Here is a 21573-nt window from a genome sequence, read left to right as displayed (position 1 = left end):
CATGGGTGACAGGGGTGTAGAGGAGTGTACATGGGTGACAGGGGTGTAGAGGAGTGTACATGGGTGACAGGGGTGTAGAGGAGTGTACATGGGTGAAAGGGGTGTAGAGGAGTGTACATGGGTGACAGAGGGGTGTAGAGGAGTGTACATGGGTGACAGAGGGGTGTAGAGGAGTGTACACAGGGGTGTAGAGGAGTGTACACAGGGGTGTAGAGGAGTGTACATGGGTGACAGGGGTGTAGAGGAGTGTACATGGGTGACAGGGGTGTAGAGGAGTGTACATGGGTGACAGGGGTGTAGAGGAGTGTACATGGGTGACAGGGGTGTAGAGGAGTGTACATGGGTGAAAGGGGTGTAGAGGAGTGTACATGGGTGACAGAGGGGTGTAGAGGAGTGTACATGGGTGACAGAGGGGTGTAGAGGAGTGTACACAGGGGTGTAGAGGAGTGTACATGGGTGACAGAGGGGTGTAGAGTGTACATAAGTGACAGGGGGCATAGGGGGTGACAGAGGGTTGGACAGGCGTGACAGGGTGGTAACAGAGGGGTTGGCAGGGGTGAGAAAGGGACAGAGGGGTGAATAGGAGGTGGACATGAGTGACAAGGATGTGGTCAGAGGGGTGGACATGAGTGACACGGGGATGAAGCAGAAACGGCTGCATTGGGCAGAAAAAAACATGAAGACTAATTTTCAAACAGTCGTCACGCCCCCTCCCATAGACTTGCATTGAGGGGGCGGGGCTATGACGTCACAAGCTCCTGGCGCCGGCTCCAGTGTTCCAAACGCTGAGCAGTGGAGTACCCTTTTAATTAGTTTTTTTAATCTGAAATACCCAGGGGAAACGCATACAAGCATGGCATGATGAGAGTTGTAGTTTTTTTAACAACCGAAGAGCCACAGGTTGGGAAACACTGCTGTATACAGAAGAACTCCTATACTGAGGATTGCTCGTTCTGTATCCATGGGTATCAGTATTTCTCTTGGCTGTGGAGCGTGAGGCTCAGGAAGACAAAAGCTCAGTGTTGTTCTGGCCTTATCTTTCCCACGAGCCCAGCAGGCCAGGAGTACATGTGATCCGGGCTTTTGTTCTGCTGCCGCATATGGAATGTAAGGACCTGCTCTATTATAGGAGACAAGAGATGAGATTACTCCCAGGAATTGTGTGGGGTCTTGGAGCACATGACTGTACAGTCATCTATGAAGCTACAAGCAATGACCTGTGTCACATCCACCTAACACAAAAGCTTGAATAATGTGCACAGGACGCCTGGTGGATGAGCAGACAATCGGCACAAGAGGTTTTCCCATTTTATACAGTAATATCACAAAGTTACTATCCTTATATGATCAACGGGGGAGCTACCTCCCCAACCTACCCTCCCGATACTAAGAAAAAAGGATGGCAGCCCTGCTGTATCACTGATTCACCTTGGTGGGTTTATCTCCCGCATGGCGGCGTTTTTCGTTTTAACCCATTTATTTTTGTTTTTTTATTTTTTCCTCTCCGTCTTTTAAAAGGAAAACTGGTAGCGGGTTCACCCGCACTAAAAAACGTAATACACGGGGTTATAGTGCAGGTGTACCAGAATAAAATGATTTACTACTCACCTAAATCCATGGCCCGGTTCCAGAGATACATGCTATATTGGCCCCCAATGGTCCGCACTGGAGGAGGGAGCCGGGGTTCTGAGCTTCCCAGTCATTGTCCTGTCTGCTCCGACATGCCAACCCGCATAAGTATTAATAACATGGGCAGGCATATGGGACCACATAGCTCCCACCAACACTGTACAGTCAGGGTTAAATACCATATAGCCCTGTGTGTTGGGTTTAGCGCGGGAGAACCAGCTGACAGTTTCATTTAAAGAACCAAAACTAAAATTTTTCTATTTACTTCAAAAGAGAAACAAAAAGTTATACGGTATGTTAAAAGGGGTACTCCGCTGCTCAGCGTTTGGAACAAACCTTGTGACGTCATAGACCCGCCCCCTAATGACATAACGCCCTGCCCCCTCAATGCAAGTCTATGGGAGGGGGCGTGACGGATGTCACGCCCCCTCCCATAGACTTGCATTGAGGGGGCGGGGCGTGACTATGAAGTCACAAGCTCCAGGCACCGGCTCCAGCGTTCGGAACAGTTTGTTCCAAACGCTGAGCAGCTAAGTACCCCTTAAACTGTATTAATTAGATTGGTACAATTACAAAATTATGCGATTTGAATAATTTTTTTAAATCATGTTTTACTACTATAAATAAATACTAAATTTAATTATTTTTTTTTAACCCCTTTTTTTTTAAACATCTGCGACACTGTGAATACTGATTTTGAAACTACTTACCCCAAATCTGCAATATTTGCAACATAATTTGACATGTTTTCGGGTACATCCACACTACGAAATTTACATACTACACGTAAAAGAATGATTAGTGTTCATTGTTTTGGCAGAATCCACTTGGATACTCACTGCAGTCTATGGTGACGGTGCATTTCCGAGCTCGTGACATCATAGCCCCACCCACTCAATGAGAGTCTATGGGAGGGGGCATGACGGGTTTTAAAGGGGTACTCCGCTGCTCAGCGTTTGGAACAAACTGTTCCGAGGCTGGGAGCTCGTGACATCATAGCCCCGCCCCCTCAATGCAAGTCTATGGGAGGGGGCGTGACGGCTGTCACACCCCCTCCCATAGACTTGCATTGAGGGGGCTAAGTGACGTCATGAGGGGGCGGGGTGAGATGTTCCAAACGCTGAGCAGAGGAGTACCCCTTTAACCCCTTAGGACACAGACAATTTTCATTTTCTGAAGAGTGTATGTGATATAAATATAATATTTATATTAACCAGTCCTCTAAAGTACTATAGATGAAGAATAGATAGGAGATAAGAGATGAAATGTATATAAACAATTTATTAATTAATTAAGGTAATATATCACCCCACGCAAGGGCCCTGCTAGAACCAAAAAACTCAATTTTTCTATTTACAGAGCTATTTGTACTTCAAAATAGAAACAAAAAGTTATATGTTAAAAGGGGTATATATAGCAACCAATCAGATCGCTCAGCAGGGCCCTTGCGTGGGGTGAACGGCAGTATAACTTAGTATGAATGGGATATGATAAAAAATAAAATATTAGCAATAAAAGCAATAAGGTAATAAAATGCTCAAAAGTATCACAAAAGTATCACAATTTGTGTCACAATTTGTCAAGAAGTATCAGTTTGTCCATTGCACTTGATCCCCTAGTATTGTGGTTCACCAGTCTTTATATTGTACTATATCTGTAGGTGATACAGTTTATGTATTTGTATACTTTTTGTATACTTTGTATTCAGTTCATTGATGGTGCAGTTTTAGATACAGTTCACTGGTGTGCTAGTGCCAGGTAGCAGAATGTCTTAAACAGCGCGGTGTTACTGTAGCGCTTGTAATGATGGTCGGTGCACAGCACCACTCGCCCTCCGCAGGATATACTTCTGCCCGGGCTGGTACGGCTGTCGCGGCTGCGTCTTGTGTTCTGCCCCATCTGGGTGGAGGGTGAGCGGTTCTCCGGCAGTCTGTGGGTCCCGGGCTGACTGGCAGATGTCCGGCCTGTAGCGGTATTGACCGGGACTCACGCAGGTAAGCCGGGGCTGTGGAGGTGAATCGGAGCTGGGTCGGAGAAGGCGTTCCACGTGTGTGAACGCGGCACTATGTGCGCGCGTGCTGCAGTGGTCTCCAAAGCGGGGGTATCCAGCAGTTGCGAATGACGAGTGTCATAAGGTAATTTTGGCAGTCTGGGGGTTGTTGTGCAATAGTGTATAGCGTATATAGTATATATATAATATAATATACTATATACGCTATTGCACAACCCCACACAAGGGCCCTGCTGAAGGTGACGACATATTACCTTAATTAATTAATAAATTGTTTATATACATTTCATCTCTTATCTCCTATCTATTCTTCATCTATAGTACTTTAGAGGACTGGTTAATATAAATATTATATTTATATCACATACACTCTTCAGCTATAGGCCTTTTTGGGTGAAGGTAACACCGTTAACCTCAAGTACTTAGATCTTTATCTCAGGTGAGCTACACATACTATTCAATTTTCATTTTTTGCCTGTTGCCTTTTAAGAGCCATAACTCTTATTTTTCCATCGAAGTAGCCATATCATATCATATTAGGGCTTGTTTTTTGCAGGACCAATTGTACTTCGCAATGACATCTTTCATTTTACCATGAAATGTATGGTAAAGCCAGAAAAAAAACATTTCGGAGGGAAATTTGAATAAAAACCCATGCAATATATTTTTTTTACGTTTTTTTTACCCTAATTCTGTCAATACGAATAAAATGATACCTATGGTTACATGCTTGTCTATTATTGTGCTACTTTTAAAAACAGTCAAACCCACCGACAACTACGTTTTGCCTACAGATGCCATGATCGCTGATGTCCGCCATTAGCGGACAGGTCCCGGCTGCTGAAAGCTCATGGCACCATGATGAACATTAAAGGCGTTATCCAGGAAAAAACTTTTTTTTTTATATATCAACTGGCTCCAGAAAGTTAAACAGATTTGTAAATTACTTCTATTAAAAAAATCTTAATCCTTTCAGTACTTATGAGCTTCTGAAGTTCTTTTCTGTCTAAGTAATCTCTGATGACACGTGTCTCAGGAACCGCCCAGTTTAGAAGAGGTTTGCTATGGGAATTTGCTTCTAAACTGGGCGTTTCCCGAGACAGGTGTCATCAGAGATTACATCAGAGACAGAAAAGAACAACCTTAACTTAAGTACTCATAAGTACTGAAAGGATTAAGATTTTTCAATAGAAGTAATTTACAAATCTTATAAACACAATGGAGAGGCTCCTGTCTATCTGACCGTCACTAAAGACCCGAGCGACCCAACAAACACCTATACCCACGGTGTAAAAAATAGGGACAATATATTAAAACCAGATATCTTTGACCTTTGAGCCCCATTTACTTTTAATTTACAAATCTGTTTAACTTTCTGGAGCCAGTTGATATATATAAAAAAAAAAAAAAGTTTTTTCCTGGAATACCCTTTAACGTCATGGATACTCTAGGGGTTAAAGTAGATCAAATAAAAATCTAAGTGAATATATTTATTTTAAAAAAATGTTTTTTTCAAAATCTGTTTCTGGGGCGAACATGCTGATTAGTGGGGGTTGAACCGCTGATCACGGGAACAGAGGTGAAATGTCCTTCAGAATATAGTGCACTGAAATGGCATTTGGCAATGTTCAGAATCCCTGCAGCAAATAAATTGAGCGCTGCCAACGCACATGTGGTATGCTCTGTTCATTCTGGGGGAACATTTCAACTTCGGTCCCCTGGGATTTGAAAAGAGGACTTTTTCCATCTTGAAATAACCCCTCTAAAGTCAAAATCAATATCTCCCCCCCCCCCCCCCCGACAAAATAAATAAATAAAATAAATAAATAAATAAAATAATAATAATAAATATATATATATATATATATATATATATATATCTCAAGACGTTTCATTCTGAGTTTCAATGGGATTGTGACATTCTTTATAAATACATGGAATTCTGTCATAATGTCTAAGGAAATTTAAATGAAAATCATAATTTTGCAAATTTGGGGGGGGGGGTGGTCGTTTACACGCTGTACACTTTACATGTTTTCTTTATTCTCTGGGTCAATACGATAAAAATGATACCCATGATTACATACATTTCTATTATTGTACTGCTTTTAAAAAATCTCAAACCTTTTTTTTTTTTTTACAAAATCAGTATGTTTAAAATTGCCCTATTTTGACCACCTCTAACTTTCTTATTTTTCCCGTATTCAGAGATGTGTGAGGGTAAATTTTTTGTGGCATGATCTGTAGTTTGTTTTAGTACCATGTTTGCGCATTTGTGACTGTTTGATCGCTTTTTATTAAATTTATTTGCAGTTTGATGTGACAAAAAAAGCTGAAATTTTTGTCTTTTTTTTACGTTTACGCCGTTCGTCGTAGGGGATCGCTAACATTATATTTTTATAGTTCGGAAAAGGGGTGATTTAAAACTTTATTGGGGGAGGGGCTTTTTCACTTTTTTAAAACTCTTTTTTTTACAATTATTTTACACTATTCATACAATTTTACGTTTATTTTACACTATTTATAGCAATCAATAGCTTGCTAATACTCTTCAGTGCTATGCATTAGGCATAGCACTGATCAGCATTATCGGCGATCTTATGCTCTGGTCTGCTGGAAGGCAGATCAGTGCAGAAGACCCCAGGATACGAACGGAGGCAGGTGAGGGGACCTCTGTCCGCCATTTGGCTGATCTGATCCCCGCCATACAGTCCTAGGAGGGAGTCTCCTAAGACTGTATCCACCTTTTCCAGCCCACCGGAGCACCTGAAAGCTGAACTAATTTATGCAGGAAAAGTAATCAACTGCCGAGCTGAGAAGTTCGTGACGAATCGAATCACTGTAACTTCGCTCATCTCTAGTGGGGGGGGGGGGGGGGGGGGGGGCATTATCTTACAACCAGCATTCCTGACAATGTGTCAAATGACATTTTAAACCTTTTTCACTTAGCCTTCCGATTACGGTGACCAGACCCAAACGAATATGAACAAGACCTTTAAAGGGGTACTCCGCCCCAGACATCTTATCCCCTATCCAAAGGTTAGATAACATGTCTGATCGCGGGGATCCCGCCGCTGGAGACCCCGTCCACAACCCTGCTGTCATCACTACAGAGCAAACTGGCTCTGGGCGTGATGACGGGGCGATGCAGGGGACGGAGCATTGTGACGTCACGGCTCCGCCCCGCCCCCTCCCATAGGCTTGTATTGAGTCGGTGGGGCGTGACATCACGATGCTCCGTCCCCTGCATCGCGCACACGCACAGAGCCAGTTTGCTCTGTAGTGATGCCGGCGGGGTGCCGCTGCTGAGATTGCCGGGGTCTTCAGCAGCGGGACCCCGGCCATCAGACTTCTTATCCCCCTATCCTTTGGATAGGGGATAAGATGTCTGGGTCAGAATACCCATTTAAGGGGAAGGAAATCCTTGGAAGAGGTAAGGAATGAAGGAGTTAACAGCTGACACCGCAGATCATTCAGCCTCATGGACAGCACAGGAAAGCAGATAATTGGCTTCCTGCGGAAAAGCTGAAAACGTACTTGCATCCAGCGGTAAACCCCCCCCCCCCCCCATTTCATTTACACATCTGACTCCGTATACAGTGTATTCAGTCAGAATACATGCAGCTTGATGCATTACATATAGAAAAATACTACGAAAATTAGGAGTCAGTGAGTTCACTTGAGGCAGATTTGTTGCAGAAATTTTGGCAACTTTTGCTTGTTTGTCACTGATCGGGGGACCTATTAAACAAGGCAAAATTGGCCCATTCGGTCGATAGTTGTGCCATGTAATAGCGCCCTAATTTAAAGGAAGGACCCGCACCTATCAGCGATTGGCTGCAAAGAGTCTCTTGTACTGGAGTGCCCAAATTTATACATTTTACCCCATGAATTTTACCATAAATTGCTGCGATTTTTGCATACACAGTTTTCACAGGTGAGACATGTTTTACCTATAAAAACCACAAAGTAAAATCATGATAAACCATTGTAGAACGTGTGGTTTTTGCTGCAAAGTTTTCCACCATGTGGCAAACCCGCTCCGCTCGTGAATACTTCCTATGTTCTGGCTTGCAGTCTGTACTACACCACAGTTGCTCATCTGCTGGGAGCATTCAGCATTCACTAGGAACGTCCCCCTGATCCTCCATACCCATGCCTGGGACGTTATAAGCTGGCGCTGACCCCTGCATTAAATGGGTACTCCGCCCCTAGACTCAGCCCCCTGCGATCTCCCTGCCGCGACCCGAAGTTCGTTTAGAGTGTCGGGTGCAGCACCGGAGACTCGTGACATCACGGTCCGCACGTGACGTCACGGCCAAGCCCCCTCAATAATGTCTACGGGAGGGGGCATGACAGACGTCACGCCCCCTCCGATCGACTTGCATTGAAGGGGTGTGGCCATGATGTCACCATCGGGGCGTGACAGTGACGTCACGAGCCTCTGCCCCGCATCACCAGTCATCCGGCTGGATCAACGGATGTCTAAGGTGCCGCAGCAGAGACTGCGCGGATCCTCAGCGGTGGGACCCCCGGGATCAGACATCTGGCATTTGGATAGGGCAGCGTTTCCCAACCAGGGTTCCTCCAGCGGTTACAAAACTACAACTCCCAGCATGCCCGGACAGCCAAAGGCTGTCCGGGCATGCTGGGAGTTGTAGTTTTGTAACCGCAGCAGGCACCCCGGTTGGGAAACAGTGGAATAGGGGATAAGATTTCAAGGGGAGGAGTATCCTTTTAAATAATTCAGTGCTGCAAATTGTACCAAATCCTGCTGAATGTGCAGGAGTCATCACATCCTACACGATGAGCATCCATTACTGAACGTTAAACACCAGCCCATCTGTCAAGCATTACACGGCACACAACAAAGCTACCACTGTATGTGTGTGTGATATGGTGCCGGGCCGCCGCAGGTAATTGCAAATTGTCCTAGGGGGCCATATCGGCATATCGCAATTGCGATGTGATTGTGATATATCATGCAGCCCTATTGTCCATCCTTTCACATGATACACCCCATAGTCTAGCTCTTGAGCATTTCTGGATTAAATGGATCCTGTCTGCCGGAAGTGAAAACGCATCTTCATTCATAATAATACAGTACGGCAACACTCCCCAACCTGTGGCTCTCCAAATGTTACAAAACTGCAGCTCCAACAGCTAGAGAGAGCGCCATGTTGGGTGGTAGGTTGTGCATTTGCTTTTATAGGGGTCTAAGTTTTTTGTTTATAATGCATACAGATGTTGTGTTCACATTGGAGTACTCCCCAATGTATGACTCCAACATATGTCACTGTATAGCCATGCATTGGCACAGGTAGGCCAATTACCACAAAGACTTCTTCCATTGTGGCCTTTTTCGTGGTGTCCATTGTATTGTGTGTTGTCTTTTTGTGGTGGTTTATTGTATAGGAATGTGGAGTATACTGGGGCATACAACCTGAATGGAGGCAGAGAGGACACCTGTTTGCCCCCCTAAAACATCCTTTCAATACATTAAAAAAAAACAAAAAAAAAAAAAACTTTTGATTGGTCGGGATTTAGGTCTGCAGAATGGAGATTGCAGGAGTGAAGCATGCTAACCGTCACTCCTTTCACTGATCCAGTGTTTCCCAACCAGGTTGCCTCCAGCTGTTGGAATGGATGAGCTCTCTGCTACTCGCTTCACCCGATGCCACAACACATAAGGGGACAGAATAATGATGAGGCAGGGGAGCTGGGCGGGACAGCTCCCTGCCTCCAGTGCATTTTGGAGCGCAATGGTAATGGTTACCCTTTTCACAGCTATTCACCCACACTATAGCCAAGTAAATTGGTCAGATTCTCTTTCAATTTCTGTGCCTTGGACCAGTTTCATACAATCGTAATACAGACACATTTTGAGGTTTGTATTTTAGCTGCTGATATATTTGACCATGATGCTTTTAGTTTTGGTCATTAGACCTACATTTGCGAGGGGGTTTGCATCCATATGATGCTTGTCTGAAGTTGGTCTAACATCAGTTTTCTATTTCACTCTGCCATGTTCTTTGGGGTATTGGATCATTTCTAATTTATATTCTTCAGGGGGAATAAGAGCTTCCCAGTCCCAGCTATTTTTGCTCCATATAGAGATTTGTGCAGAAGCATTTGTTGCTCCAGGGCATTTTCCCCCTGAGTCTCCTAACCTTCCACAATGATGCAGTCAGTCCATAACAGAGAAGAATGAAGCATAGGATTTTATGACTATTCTCTGGTGCACCTTTAACCAAACTTAATTAAAAAGCTGTCAATGAGCTGTCACTTGTGTTTAATGGAGAACAGCTCAGACCCCACTATGAAGGAACAATACAATCCTGGATGCCAGTCTATAACACTGGTCTGCAGAGAAGTTGTAAATTACTTCAGGCTGCCCTATACAGAGTCATTGCAGGGGGGGGGGGGGGGGTTTATCAACTGGCGTGCACCTGCATTATTTTGCACATGGAGTTGCATCAAAATTATGATTTCGCACTATTTTTTTATTGTCTGCGATGGGTTTGTCATTTTTCTTGTTGTGCGCTTCCATGAGTTAGCAGATGCACTGGTTGATGTGCTGAACTTATAAATTGAGCAAATTTTATTTTTGCACAAATGTAGAACAGTGATCAGCAGGTGTACAAAAGTGTGTGCACTTTAAGTTTTTATTTTACAATATCTACATGTGCACCAAATAATACATTTTGTGCCGCAACTAGAAAATCACTTGTGCAACAGGTTTCTGCAAAAATCTGTGCTAGGGATAGTGACAGTAAAAAATCTATAGTGATAGTGAAAAATCTGCGCTAGTGATAGTGTATATATAGATATATATGGTAAACAATGGTTAACCCCTTCAGGACCAAGCCCATTTTGGCCTTAAGGACCAGAGCGTTTTTTGCACATCTGACCACTGTCACTTTAAACATTAATAACTCTGGAATGCTTTTAGTTATCATTCTGATTCCGAGATTGTTTTTTCGTGACATATTCTACTTTAACATGGTGGTAAATTTTTGTGGTAACTTGCATCCTTTCCTTGTGAAAAATCCTAAAATTTGATGAAAAATTTGAAAATTTAGCATTTTTCTAACTTTGAAGCTCTCTGCTTGTAAGGAAAATGTATATTACAAATAAAAAAAAATTTTATTCACATGTACAATATGTCTACTTTATGTCTGCATCATAAAAGTGACGAGTTTTTACTTTTGGAAGACACCAGAGGGCTTCAAAGTTCAGCAGCAATTTTCCAATTTTTCACAAAATTTTCAAACTCACTATTTTTCAGGGACCAGTTCAGGTTTGAAGTGGATTTGAAGGGTCTTCTTATTAGAAATACCCCACAAAAGACCCCATTATAAAAACTGCACCCCCCAAAGTATTCAAAATGACATTCAGTCATCATTTTAACCCTTTAGGTGTTTCACAGGAATAGAAGCAAAGTGAAGGAGAAAATTCACAATCTTCATTTTTTTACACTCGCATGTTCTTGTAGACCCAATTTTTGAAATTTTACAAGGGGTAAAAGGAGAAAATGTATACTTATATTTGTAGCCCAATTTCTCTTGAGTAAGCACATACCTTATATGTAAAGTGTTCGGCGGGCGCAGTAGAGGGCTCAGAAGGGAAAGAGCGATAAGGGGATTTTGGAGAGTACGTTTTTCTGAAATGGTTTTTGGGGGGCATGTTGCATTTAGGAAGCCCTTATGGTGCCAGAACAGCAAAAAACCCTCACATGGCATACCATTTTGGAAACTAGACCCCTTGAGGAACATAACAAGGAATAAAGTGAGCCTTAATACCCCACAGGTGTTTCACGACTTTTGCATATGTAAAAAAAAAATTATTTTTTCCACTAAAATGTGTGTTTCCCCCCAAATTTCAAATTTTTCCAAGGGTTAATAGCACGAAATACCCCTCAATATTTGTAACCCCTTCTCTTCTGAGTATGGAGGTACCCCATAAGTTGACCTGAAGTGCACTATGGGCGAACTACAATGCTCAGAAGAGAAGGAGTCATATTTGGCTTTTTGAGAGCAAATTTTGCTCGGGGGGCATGTCACATTTAGGAAGCCCCTATGGTGCCAGAACAGCAAAAAAAAAAACACATGGCATACCATTTTGGAAACTAGACCCCTTGAGGAATGTAATAAGGAATAAAGTAAGCCTTATTACCCCACAGGTGTTTCACGACTTTTGCATATGTAAAAAAAAACAAAAAAAAAAAAATTCCACTAAAATGTGTTTCCCCCCTAATTTCACCTTTTTGCAAGGGTTAATAGCAGAAAATACCCCCCAAAATTTGTAACCCCATCTCTTCTGAGTATGGAGGTACCCCATAAGTTGACCTGAAGTGCACTATGGGCGAACTACAATGCTCAGAAGAGAAGGAGTCATATTTGGCTTTTTGAGAGCAAATTTTGCTCGGGGAGCATGTCGCATTTAGGAAGCCCCTAAGGTGCCAGAACAGCAAAAAAAACACACATGGCATACCATTTTGGAAACTAGACCCCTTGATGAACGTAACAAGGGGTACAGTAAGCATTTGCCCCCCACTGGTGTCTGACAGATCTTTGGAACAGTGGGCTGTACAAGTTTTCATTTTCATGGACCACTGTTACAAAGATCCGTCAGACACATGTGGGGGGTAAATTCTCACTGCACCCCTCATTACATTCCGTGAGGGGTGTTGTTTCCGAAATGGGGTCACATGTGGTTTTTTTTTTTTTTTTTTCGTTTGTCAAAACCGCTGTAACAATCAGCCACCCCTGTGCAAATCACCTCAAATGTACATGGTGCGCTCTCCCTTCTGGGCCTTGTTGTGCGCCCCCAGAGTATTTTGCGCTCACATATGGGGTATCTCTGTAGTCGGGAGAAATTGCTTTACAAATTTTGGGGGGCTTTTTTCCCTTTTACCTCTTGTGAAAATGTAAAGTATAGGGCAACATCAGCATGTTAGTGTAAAAAAGAAAACATTTTTACACTAACATTCTGGTGTAGACCCCAACATTTCCTTTTCATGAAGGGTTAAAGAAGAAAAAGCCCCCCAAACCTTGTAACGCAATTTCTCCCGAGTACAGCGATACCCCATATGTGACCCTAAACTGTTGCCCTGAAATACGACAGGGCTCCAAAGTGAGAGCGCCATGTGCATTTGAGGCCTAAATTAGGGATTTGCATAGGGGTAGACATAGGGGTATTCTATGCCAGTGATTCCCAAACAGGGTGCCTCCAGCTGTTGCAAAACTCCCAGCATGCCTGGACAGTCAACGGCTGTCCGACAATACTGGGAGTTGTTGTTTTTCAACAGCTGGAGGCTCTGCTTTGGAAACAGTGGTGTACCGGACGTTCTTATTGGGGGAGGGGGGCTGTGTAGGGGTATGTGTATATGTAGTGTTTTTAACTTTTTATTTTATTTTGTGTTTGTGTAGTGTAGTGTTTTTAGGGTACAGTCACATGGGCGGGGGGTTACAGCGAGTTTCCCAGCGCAAAATTTGCTGCATCTCAAGATGCGAGAAACCCACTGTAAAAGCCTTGCCCATGTGAATGTACCCTGTACATTCACGGGGGTGGCGGGGCGGGGGGGGGGGGGCTTGGGGGGGTTGCATCAGCTGTTGCAAAACCACAACTCCCAGCATGCATGGTCTGTTAGTGCATGCTGGGAGTCATAGTTTTGCAACAGCTGGAGGCACACAGGTTAGGAAACACTGAGTTAGAAACAATGTTTCCCAACCAGTGTGTCTCCAGCTGTTGCAAAACTACAACTCCCAGCATGCCCAGACAGCTGAAGGGCATGCTGGGAGTTGTAGTTCGGCAACATCTGAAGGGCCAGATGTTGCTTAACTAAAACTCCCAGCATGCCTGGACAGTCAGTGCATGCTGGGAGTTGTAGTTTTGCAACAGCTGGAAGAGCACAGATTGGAGACCATTATACAATGGTCTCCAAACTGGGGCCCTCCAGATGTTGCAAAACTACAACTCCCAGCATGCCCAGACAGCCAAAGGCTGTCTAGGCATGCTGGGAGTTGTAGTTTTCAGACTCTTAGAAGCAGCAGTGAAGATCTTCACTGCTGCCTCTGAGGACCATGTACTTACCTGCCGGTCCCGTCGCTGCTCGTCCACGTGGCCGGTCCTGCCGCTGATCCTCGGTCCCGCCGCTGCTCCAGGTAAGTCCGCCGGTCCCCACCTGTTCCCCCCGTGTGCCGCAGGTCCCCGCGAGCCCCTGCAGCCTTCGTCCCCCGTTCTGCCCGACTTCCAGGGGCGGGCAGTGCGGGGGATCTGAACTTTCACCCCAGATCACTGTGATTGGTCCACAGGGACCAATCACAGTGATCGCTGACCAGGACCATCAATGGATGGTCCTGGGGGTGAAGCAGAAGTTGTCCCCTGCTGGAAACAGCGGGACTTCTGCCAGTTAACCCGTGCGATGCTGCGCATCGCCGGGTTAACTGAATGTCATTTATAAACGCCGGGATGCGCGAACGCACTGCACAACCCGGAGTTTATATATGACATTCTGCGGGAAGGGGTTAAAGAAGAAAAAAAAAAATCTTTAATCCAGCGAAGAGTGTCAAAATCCCAGTTTACCCTTGTTAATCTGGCGAAGGTTATACGTGAAAAAAGTTTTTAAGGCACAAAGTTGCGGTGCCATCTAGATAGTCCCTGACAGATTGTCCGTGCCCAGTTCAGATTGATTGACATGCCTATGGGAAAATACATTCTGTACCTCTCTGCTGTACCACAACCTCAAACAGCAATGATCATCTGCAATGTTAAAGTCAATACGTCAATTGAGTAGTCACATGTCACTGCTTAGATTTCAATGGGAGCCTAAAAGGGAATGTATGATCTAGATTTTTTTTCACCAATTAGAGGCAAATAATAAAACATGTTCTTATTTCTAATCTGTTTCTATTTTCCGTTAGAATTTTTTATTTTTTTTAAAAGGAAAACTGTCACTTATTTTCTCCCGCACTATCCACAGGTACTGGTGGATAGTGCGGTAGACACTGATTAAAATGAGCCCTTCCTTGTCCGGATCTGCGCCGCCGTCCTCCCGCAATTGTAGTTTTATTATCTGTTGAAATCTTCCTGTAACTGGCACGGGCGGGGCTTCGGCGCTTAACTGGCACGCACGTCAGCACCACTTATGAATATTCATCCCCCTTCCCTCCAGTTCTCCCTCTCTTAGCCGCTTCTAACTGGGGGGATGAATATTCATAAGCGGTGCTGACGTCAGTGCCAGTTAAGCGCCAAAGTAGTGTGCAAGCACCCCAGCTGAAATACTAATGCCACGTGGAACACACAATCCCTCTCCATATATTTCTTCATCATCCTTTTCCATCTGTTCAATGGATAAAACCAGCAGTTTGTGTATTTTATACATCCACGTGAATAGGCATTTAGAACATTAGCTCCATATTACGGACCACAAAATTTTTTATGTAATACAATGGCCTTCAGTCAGCACAACTGAAGACACGTTTAAAACACACCTTAATATAAATAAATAAAATATTTATTAAAAAGGGGTATTCCACAGGAAAACCTTTTTTTTTTTTCTATTTAAATCAACTGGTGCCAGACAGTTAAGTAATTTACAAATATGTTTGTTTTTAAAAATCTTAATCCTTCCAGTACTTATCAGCTGCAATATGCTCCACATGAAGTTATTTTCTTTTTGTCTGACCACAGTGCTCTCTGCTGACACCTCTGTCCATTTTAGGAAGTGTACAGTCTAGGAGCAAATCCCCATAGCAAACCTATCCTGCTCTGGACAGTTCCTAAAATGGACAGAGGTGTCAGCAGAGAGCACTGTGGTCAGACAGAAAGAAAAAAAAAAAAAAAAAAAGAAAAGAACTTCCTGTGGAGTATACAGCAGCTGATTAGTACTGGAAGGATTAAGATTTTTAAATTGAAGTAATTTACAAATGTGTTTAACTTTCTGGCACCAGTTTATTTAAAAAATAAAAAAAGTTTTCTAGGGGAGTACCCCTTTAATTTATACACATTATAATAGAAATAAAAAAATGTGTTTATTTAATTGCAAAATCAATAAAATTGATAGAAACTGTGCAGAATTCACACAAAATGATCTTAAAAATTCTGGATAAAAAAAAAAAAAAAAAAAAAAACAACATCAGTCCTGATATTCCAAAGTGATATCAATCAATGGGGGTGGGAGGGGGGAAGACTTCCCGGTCCAAGTCACAAGAATCATTTTCCTTTTAAAACTAAAGAGGAAATTGAGAATTTGTCCATTTCAGATTTTCCTGGTATGTATGTACACATTAGGGCTGGGCGGTATGACCAGATGTGTGTATCACGATATTTTTGTAACTTTTGGCGGTTCCATGGTATATAACGGTATTTCCTCCTCCCCCCCAAATTAATTATCAGCCCAGTGCTGCCCCCATCGGGGTAAAATACTCACATGTCACCCGCAAGCGCTGCCCTCCTCCTCCTGTTTGTTGCGGCCGCCGGTGCTGGCGCTCTCTATACTGTGCGGTATCCCTATGCCCGGGTTGCAAAAGGTAAATAAAATAAACCAACAGCATTTTCCTACGTCGGCCTTACGCTGGGGACGGGAATGTCGGACAGCCATCAGCCTATCACCGGCCGCAGCGATGTCCCGCCCCGGGTGGTGATAGGCTGAGCCCACTGTCATGTAAGGAGCTCTGGCCGGCTTCTTACACGACAGTGGGCTCAGCCTATCACTGGCCGGAGCGGGACATCGCTGCGGCCGGTGATAGGCTGACGGATTTCCGATGTTCCCGTCCCCAGGAAGCCGGTGAGGCCGGTACCGGACCAACAGGCGGTGAGTTAAAGTTTATTTTGTTTATTTTTTGCATAGGGATACAGCATAGGGATACCGCACAGTATAGAGTGTCAGCGAAAGCAGCCGCAACAAGCAGGAGGACAAGGAAGGCAGCACTTGCGGGTGATATGTGAGTATTTACTCCGATGGGGACAGTGCAGCGCTGGGCTGATAATTCATTCATTCCCGATTGGGAGGGGCCAAACCGGTATTGCAGTATGGGTTAAAATTCATATCGCAAAGCGCAAAAATGTTGGTATTCGGTATGAACCGGTATACCGCCAAGCCCTAGCACACATATAGCTGTATACCATGATACCAGCAAATCCCAGGAGCACAGTTCAGCCGGCTTTCACTGCATTATGAGCAACTCTCTCGCGCAAAAGCTGCATTCTGACTGTAGTATCAGATTCTCTTTTAAAAGGAGTAGTCCAGTGCTGAAAAACATATCCCCTATCCTAAGGATAGGGGATAAGTTTCAGATCGCGGGGTCCAACCGCTGGGGCCCCCACGATCTCCTGTGTGGGGCCCCGGCTCGCTGGCCAGATAGCGGGTGTCGACCACCGTACCAAGCAGTGGCCAACACGCCCCCTCAATACTGCGCTATGGCAGAGCCGGAGATTGCCTAAGGTAGCGCTCCGGCTCTGCCATAGAGTTGTATTGAGGGGGCGTGTCAGCCGGCGCTTTGTGCGGTGGTCAACAAGCCCCCTTCCCGCGGGCTGCCGGGGCCCCGTACAGGAGATCGAGGGGGGGGGGGCCCACGGTCGGACCCCCCCCCCATGATCTGAAACTTATCCCCTATCCTTAGGATAGGGGATACGGTTTTCAGCACTGGACTACTCCTTTAATCTAATGTGATAAAAATGGCTCTGTTCACACTAGAATGGAGCCAGAACCAGTGCACTCCCGTGAGGTCCGTCCGTTGGGATTCTTGGTATTTCTGTCAGCAAAAAAAGTGTTTCATACCATCCACAAACCCAAAAACCTAGACAGCACACATGTGAACAACACCTTATGTCAGTGCTTCCCAACCAGAGTGCCTGGAGGAAGTACTAAGAACACAGAGGACATCAGGGTAGCAAAGCAGCAAGATCACAGCTAGCAACAAAATCACATGACCACAAGTTATCCAATCACTGCTTGTATTATGTGACATACAGATCCCAGGTAGAGATGAGCGAACTTACAGTAAATTCGATTCATCACGAACTTCTCGGCTCGGCAGTTGATGACTTATCCTGCATAAATTAGTTCAGCTTTCAGGTGCTCCCGTGGGCTGGAAAAGGTGGATACAGTCCTAGGAGACTCTTTTCTAGGACTGTATCCACCTTTTCCAGCCCACCGGAGCACCTGAAGGCTGAACTAATTTAGGCAGGATAAGTCATCAACTGCCGAGCCGAGAAGTTCGTGACGAATCGAATTTACTGTAAGTTCGCTCATCTCTAATCCCAGGCAAAAAAAAGGGAGACAGCACAATGATGCCGCATCTTGGAGAGAAAAAGCTAAGAGCACAGAGGAACTACTAATCCCAGGAAGCATTCACAGATCCAATAAACTTTAAAAGCAAGCGGAGCAAAGCATTGATCAGTGGGATAACATCAGACAATGACCTCCTGTCACATGCATTACTGTATCCAGGTGGTGCACTACAAATCCCAGCCAGCAGTGTTACTACAGAACGAACGAGTCCATAAAATGTGTTCCATTACAATACCCAGCAAGCTGGGCAAAGCAGTGGGCTGACTTTTGGCTGTATTTTAACAAAACGCTTAAAAGGGGTACTCCACTGGAAAACATTTTTTTCTAAATCAACTGGTGCCAGAAAGTTAAACAGATTTGTAAATGACTTCTATTTAAAAATCTTAATCCTTCCAGCACTTATTAGCTGTTGTATGCTTCACAGGAAGTTCTTTTCTTTTTTGGGATTTCCTTTCTGTCTGACCACAGTGCTCTCTGCTGACACCTCTGTCCATTTTAGGAACTATCCAGAGTAGAAGCAAATCCCCATAGCAAACCTCTCCTTCTCTGGACAGTTCCTGACATGGACAGAGGTGTCAGCAGAGAGCACTGTGGTCAGACAGAAAGGAAATTCAAAAAGAAAAGAACTTCCTGTGGATCATACAGCAGCTGATAAGTACTGGAAGGATTACGATTTTTTTTTTTTTTTTAAATAGAAGTAATTTACAAATCTGTTTAACTTTCTGGCACCAGTTGATTTAAAAAAAAAAATGTTTTCCAGTGGAGTGTAGCAGAACTTCTGGTGAGCTATTGGATTCCGCCAGAAGATTGAACATGCAGATAGCCAATGACCTAAACCCGATTCCGGACAGCGCGGATCCAGTGAGGAAATTCATGGGAGAAAATTCCTTGCTGAACTTTCTCATTGTGAACTGTCCCTAATTGTCATGGACGGCCGCTTTAATTACCCACTATGCAGTGCACTATAACTCACAGTATGCAAAAGGGACAAAGCACTACAACTCCCAGTATGTAGAGATACAATGTATTAGAAGCCTTTTTGTCTTCTGTGCTGGAGGTTATGAGCTTGTAATGCATTGTATCTCTACATACTGGTGGTTGTAGTGCTGTGTGTCCCTTTTCATATTAGATTTACATACTGGGGGTTGTACTGCTTTGCCCATTTGCATATTAGAATCTGTAGTACAGACTCCAATATGTAAAGTGACAAAGCAGTACAACCCCCAGTATGTAAAGGTACAAAGCACTACAATTGTTTTGTACTTTTGTATACTGGAGGATTATCAGGAAAGACAGTAACTGCGGCTGATGAAGACTCCTCACTTCATGAAGGGCAGACAGGCGCGTAGTCCTCCACGGTGATGCTGCTGATAGGGTCATGTGACTAGCAGACGTGCATGGCTACCCTGGCAGCCCCTGCGCTGTACCCTGCTGGTGAGTGAGCCATCTTTGTTGTGGGGGGGAGAAATCGGAGGAGGGGCGGTGTTGCACTGCTGATACTTAGCCAGCGCTGTGTGGAGTGTGGACGAACTCCGGCGTGGAGGGGGGGGAAGAGTATGGGGGAGGGGATATTTGGGTAGATAGATGATGCTCTGTCGGAGGGAAGGTAAGAAGCTGGGCACTTAGGGGTACGTGCAGAGAAGGGCCGGGGCTCAAGCCCCGTTAGAACCATAAGTGTGCACCGTCCCTGCGCGGCGGGACTCAGGGTGTACAGGCGTGTTCTGGTGCACTAAGTCCCTGGCACCCAGGGCATAACTGTACGCCCTGTGTCATTTAGGCCATACACACCCCCCCGAAAGGGGTATTTTCGGCCGATAATTTTCGGAGGCCAAAATTTCGGTGGATCTCTAATAATTATTACGTGTTGGCAGCTGTATATGGGCATCCTCTGTGTACACATGATGGAAGACGGTGGTCATAAGATTTATTCACGTGACTACTTCCTTGGCTATAATGTCACATTGTTGCTAAAGCATTGAATAGTAGCTAAACATGTCCGACACATTCACAGATACAGAGAGCAGAATCGCCTGCATCAGTGCATGTTTTGGACATATCTAATTACTGTTACTGTTTTAATCTGCAGTACAGACGAAAAGTTATACTTTTTTATCAAGTGGCATTAGTTTACATGTAGCTTGTATCATACTTACTGTTGCTGGACTTCAGGTCCCGATGGATGACTGGGACAATGGCTTCATCATGCAAGTAGTTCATTCCTTGAGCGATCTGTACAGCCCAGTTTACAAGTATACTTGGTGGAATCTTCTTTCCGGAAAGCACCCTATTCAATGATCCGCCTCGGGCAAATTCCATGATCAAACATAAATTGGGCTCCTTCAGACAGACACCCCTCAAGGCAATGATGTTGGGGTGATTGAGCATTGCAAACAGTTTGGCCTCCTGCCGGACGTTCTCAATAGTCTGACTGATGTCCTCATCAGGGTCGTGGCGTGCAGCTTTAACAGCCACCTCCTCATCTCCCCAAATGGCACGGTATACTTTTCCAAAGCCTCCGATACCAATAATTTCTTCGAGTAACAGCTCATTGAAGTCAATCTCTTGTACTGGGGAAAGGTAAGATAAAATGGTATTAGGAGTATAGAAATAAAAATATTAAAAAACTAAAAAATAAATCATTATATATATATATTCACTTTTTTCAGATATTCATATGTTCCTAGGTCAAAATAAAACAAAAAAAAATCTATTTTTACCCCACCATTCTGCCCTCAACACTCCATAATGAGAATGTGAAAATAGAATTTTAAAAGGTTTGTTAAAAACTAAAATTTGGCATGGACCTAAGTATTCAGACCCTTAGCTAGTGCACTTGACATTTAGCTCTGGGGGCCTTTTATACCTCTTGATAATCTTTGAGATGTTTCTATACCCTGATTGGACATAATTTAGAAAGACACCACAGCCCTGTCTATATAAGGCCTCACAGCTGACAATGCATGTGAGAGCAAACACCAAGCCATGAGTGTGAAGGAACTGCCTGTAGAGCTCAGAACAGGCTTGTGAGACTGTGCATATTTGGAGAAGGATTAAGAATTCTGCTGCACTGAAAGTTCCCAAGACCACAGTGGCCTCCACAATTCTTAAAGGAGATATCCATTGATAACTACCTTATCTCGTATCTACTGAGAGAGCCGGGGTCCCAGCCTTCGGACCCCCCGCAATCAGCTACTTATCCCCTAAGCCTGTAGATAGGGGATAAGTTAATTTTCAGTGGATAACTCCTTTGAATGGAAGATGTTTGGAAGAATCAGGACTCTCTCTATAGCTGGTCGCCCCAGCAGACTAAGTATTTGGGGGAGAAGGCAAAGAGGAGGTGACCAAGAACCCAAGAGGCACTATTGTGTGTGCAGAAGAGAGAAACGTCCAAAAGTTCAACAATCACTGCAGCCTCCACCAATCTGTGTGAAGGAGTCAACGGAGACCCCATTCACAACAATGCTAAATAAGTACAGTGGAATTTCCGAGCAAAATTCTGCGAAAATATTCAGTAGTGTAAACAAACTCTTATGCGGTTTTGCCCCTTTAGACACTTGTCCTCTACTCATAGGATAGAGGGAAAGAGTTTGTTTCTCCTTTAACCCAGACATGAAAATAGAGGGGAAGCAGAAGTATT

General features: G+C 44.2%; 1 protein-coding gene across 1 annotated transcript in view; it reads right to left on the bottom strand.

Annotated features, from left to right (window-relative positions):
• MAP3K9 (mitogen-activated protein kinase kinase kinase 9) overlaps positions 1-21573 on the bottom strand; it is a 72385-nt gene that overhangs the window by 36022 nt on the left and 14790 nt on the right. Inside the window, exon 2 of the mRNA XM_056544898.1 lies at positions 20090-20503. Coding sequence (XP_056400873.1) covers positions 20090-20503 — 414 coding nt within the window. The remainder of the gene's footprint in view (positions 1-20089; positions 20504-21573) is intronic.

Source organism: Hyla sarda, chromosome 11 (genome assembly GCF_029499605.1).
Source record: "Hyla sarda isolate aHylSar1 chromosome 11, aHylSar1.hap1, whole genome shotgun sequence".
Classification (NCBI taxonomy): Eukaryota; Metazoa; Chordata; class Amphibia; order Anura; family Hylidae; genus Hyla; species Hyla sarda.
Note: the sequence above shows the minus strand (reverse complement) of the source record. Positions and strands in the feature narration are given on the sequence as shown.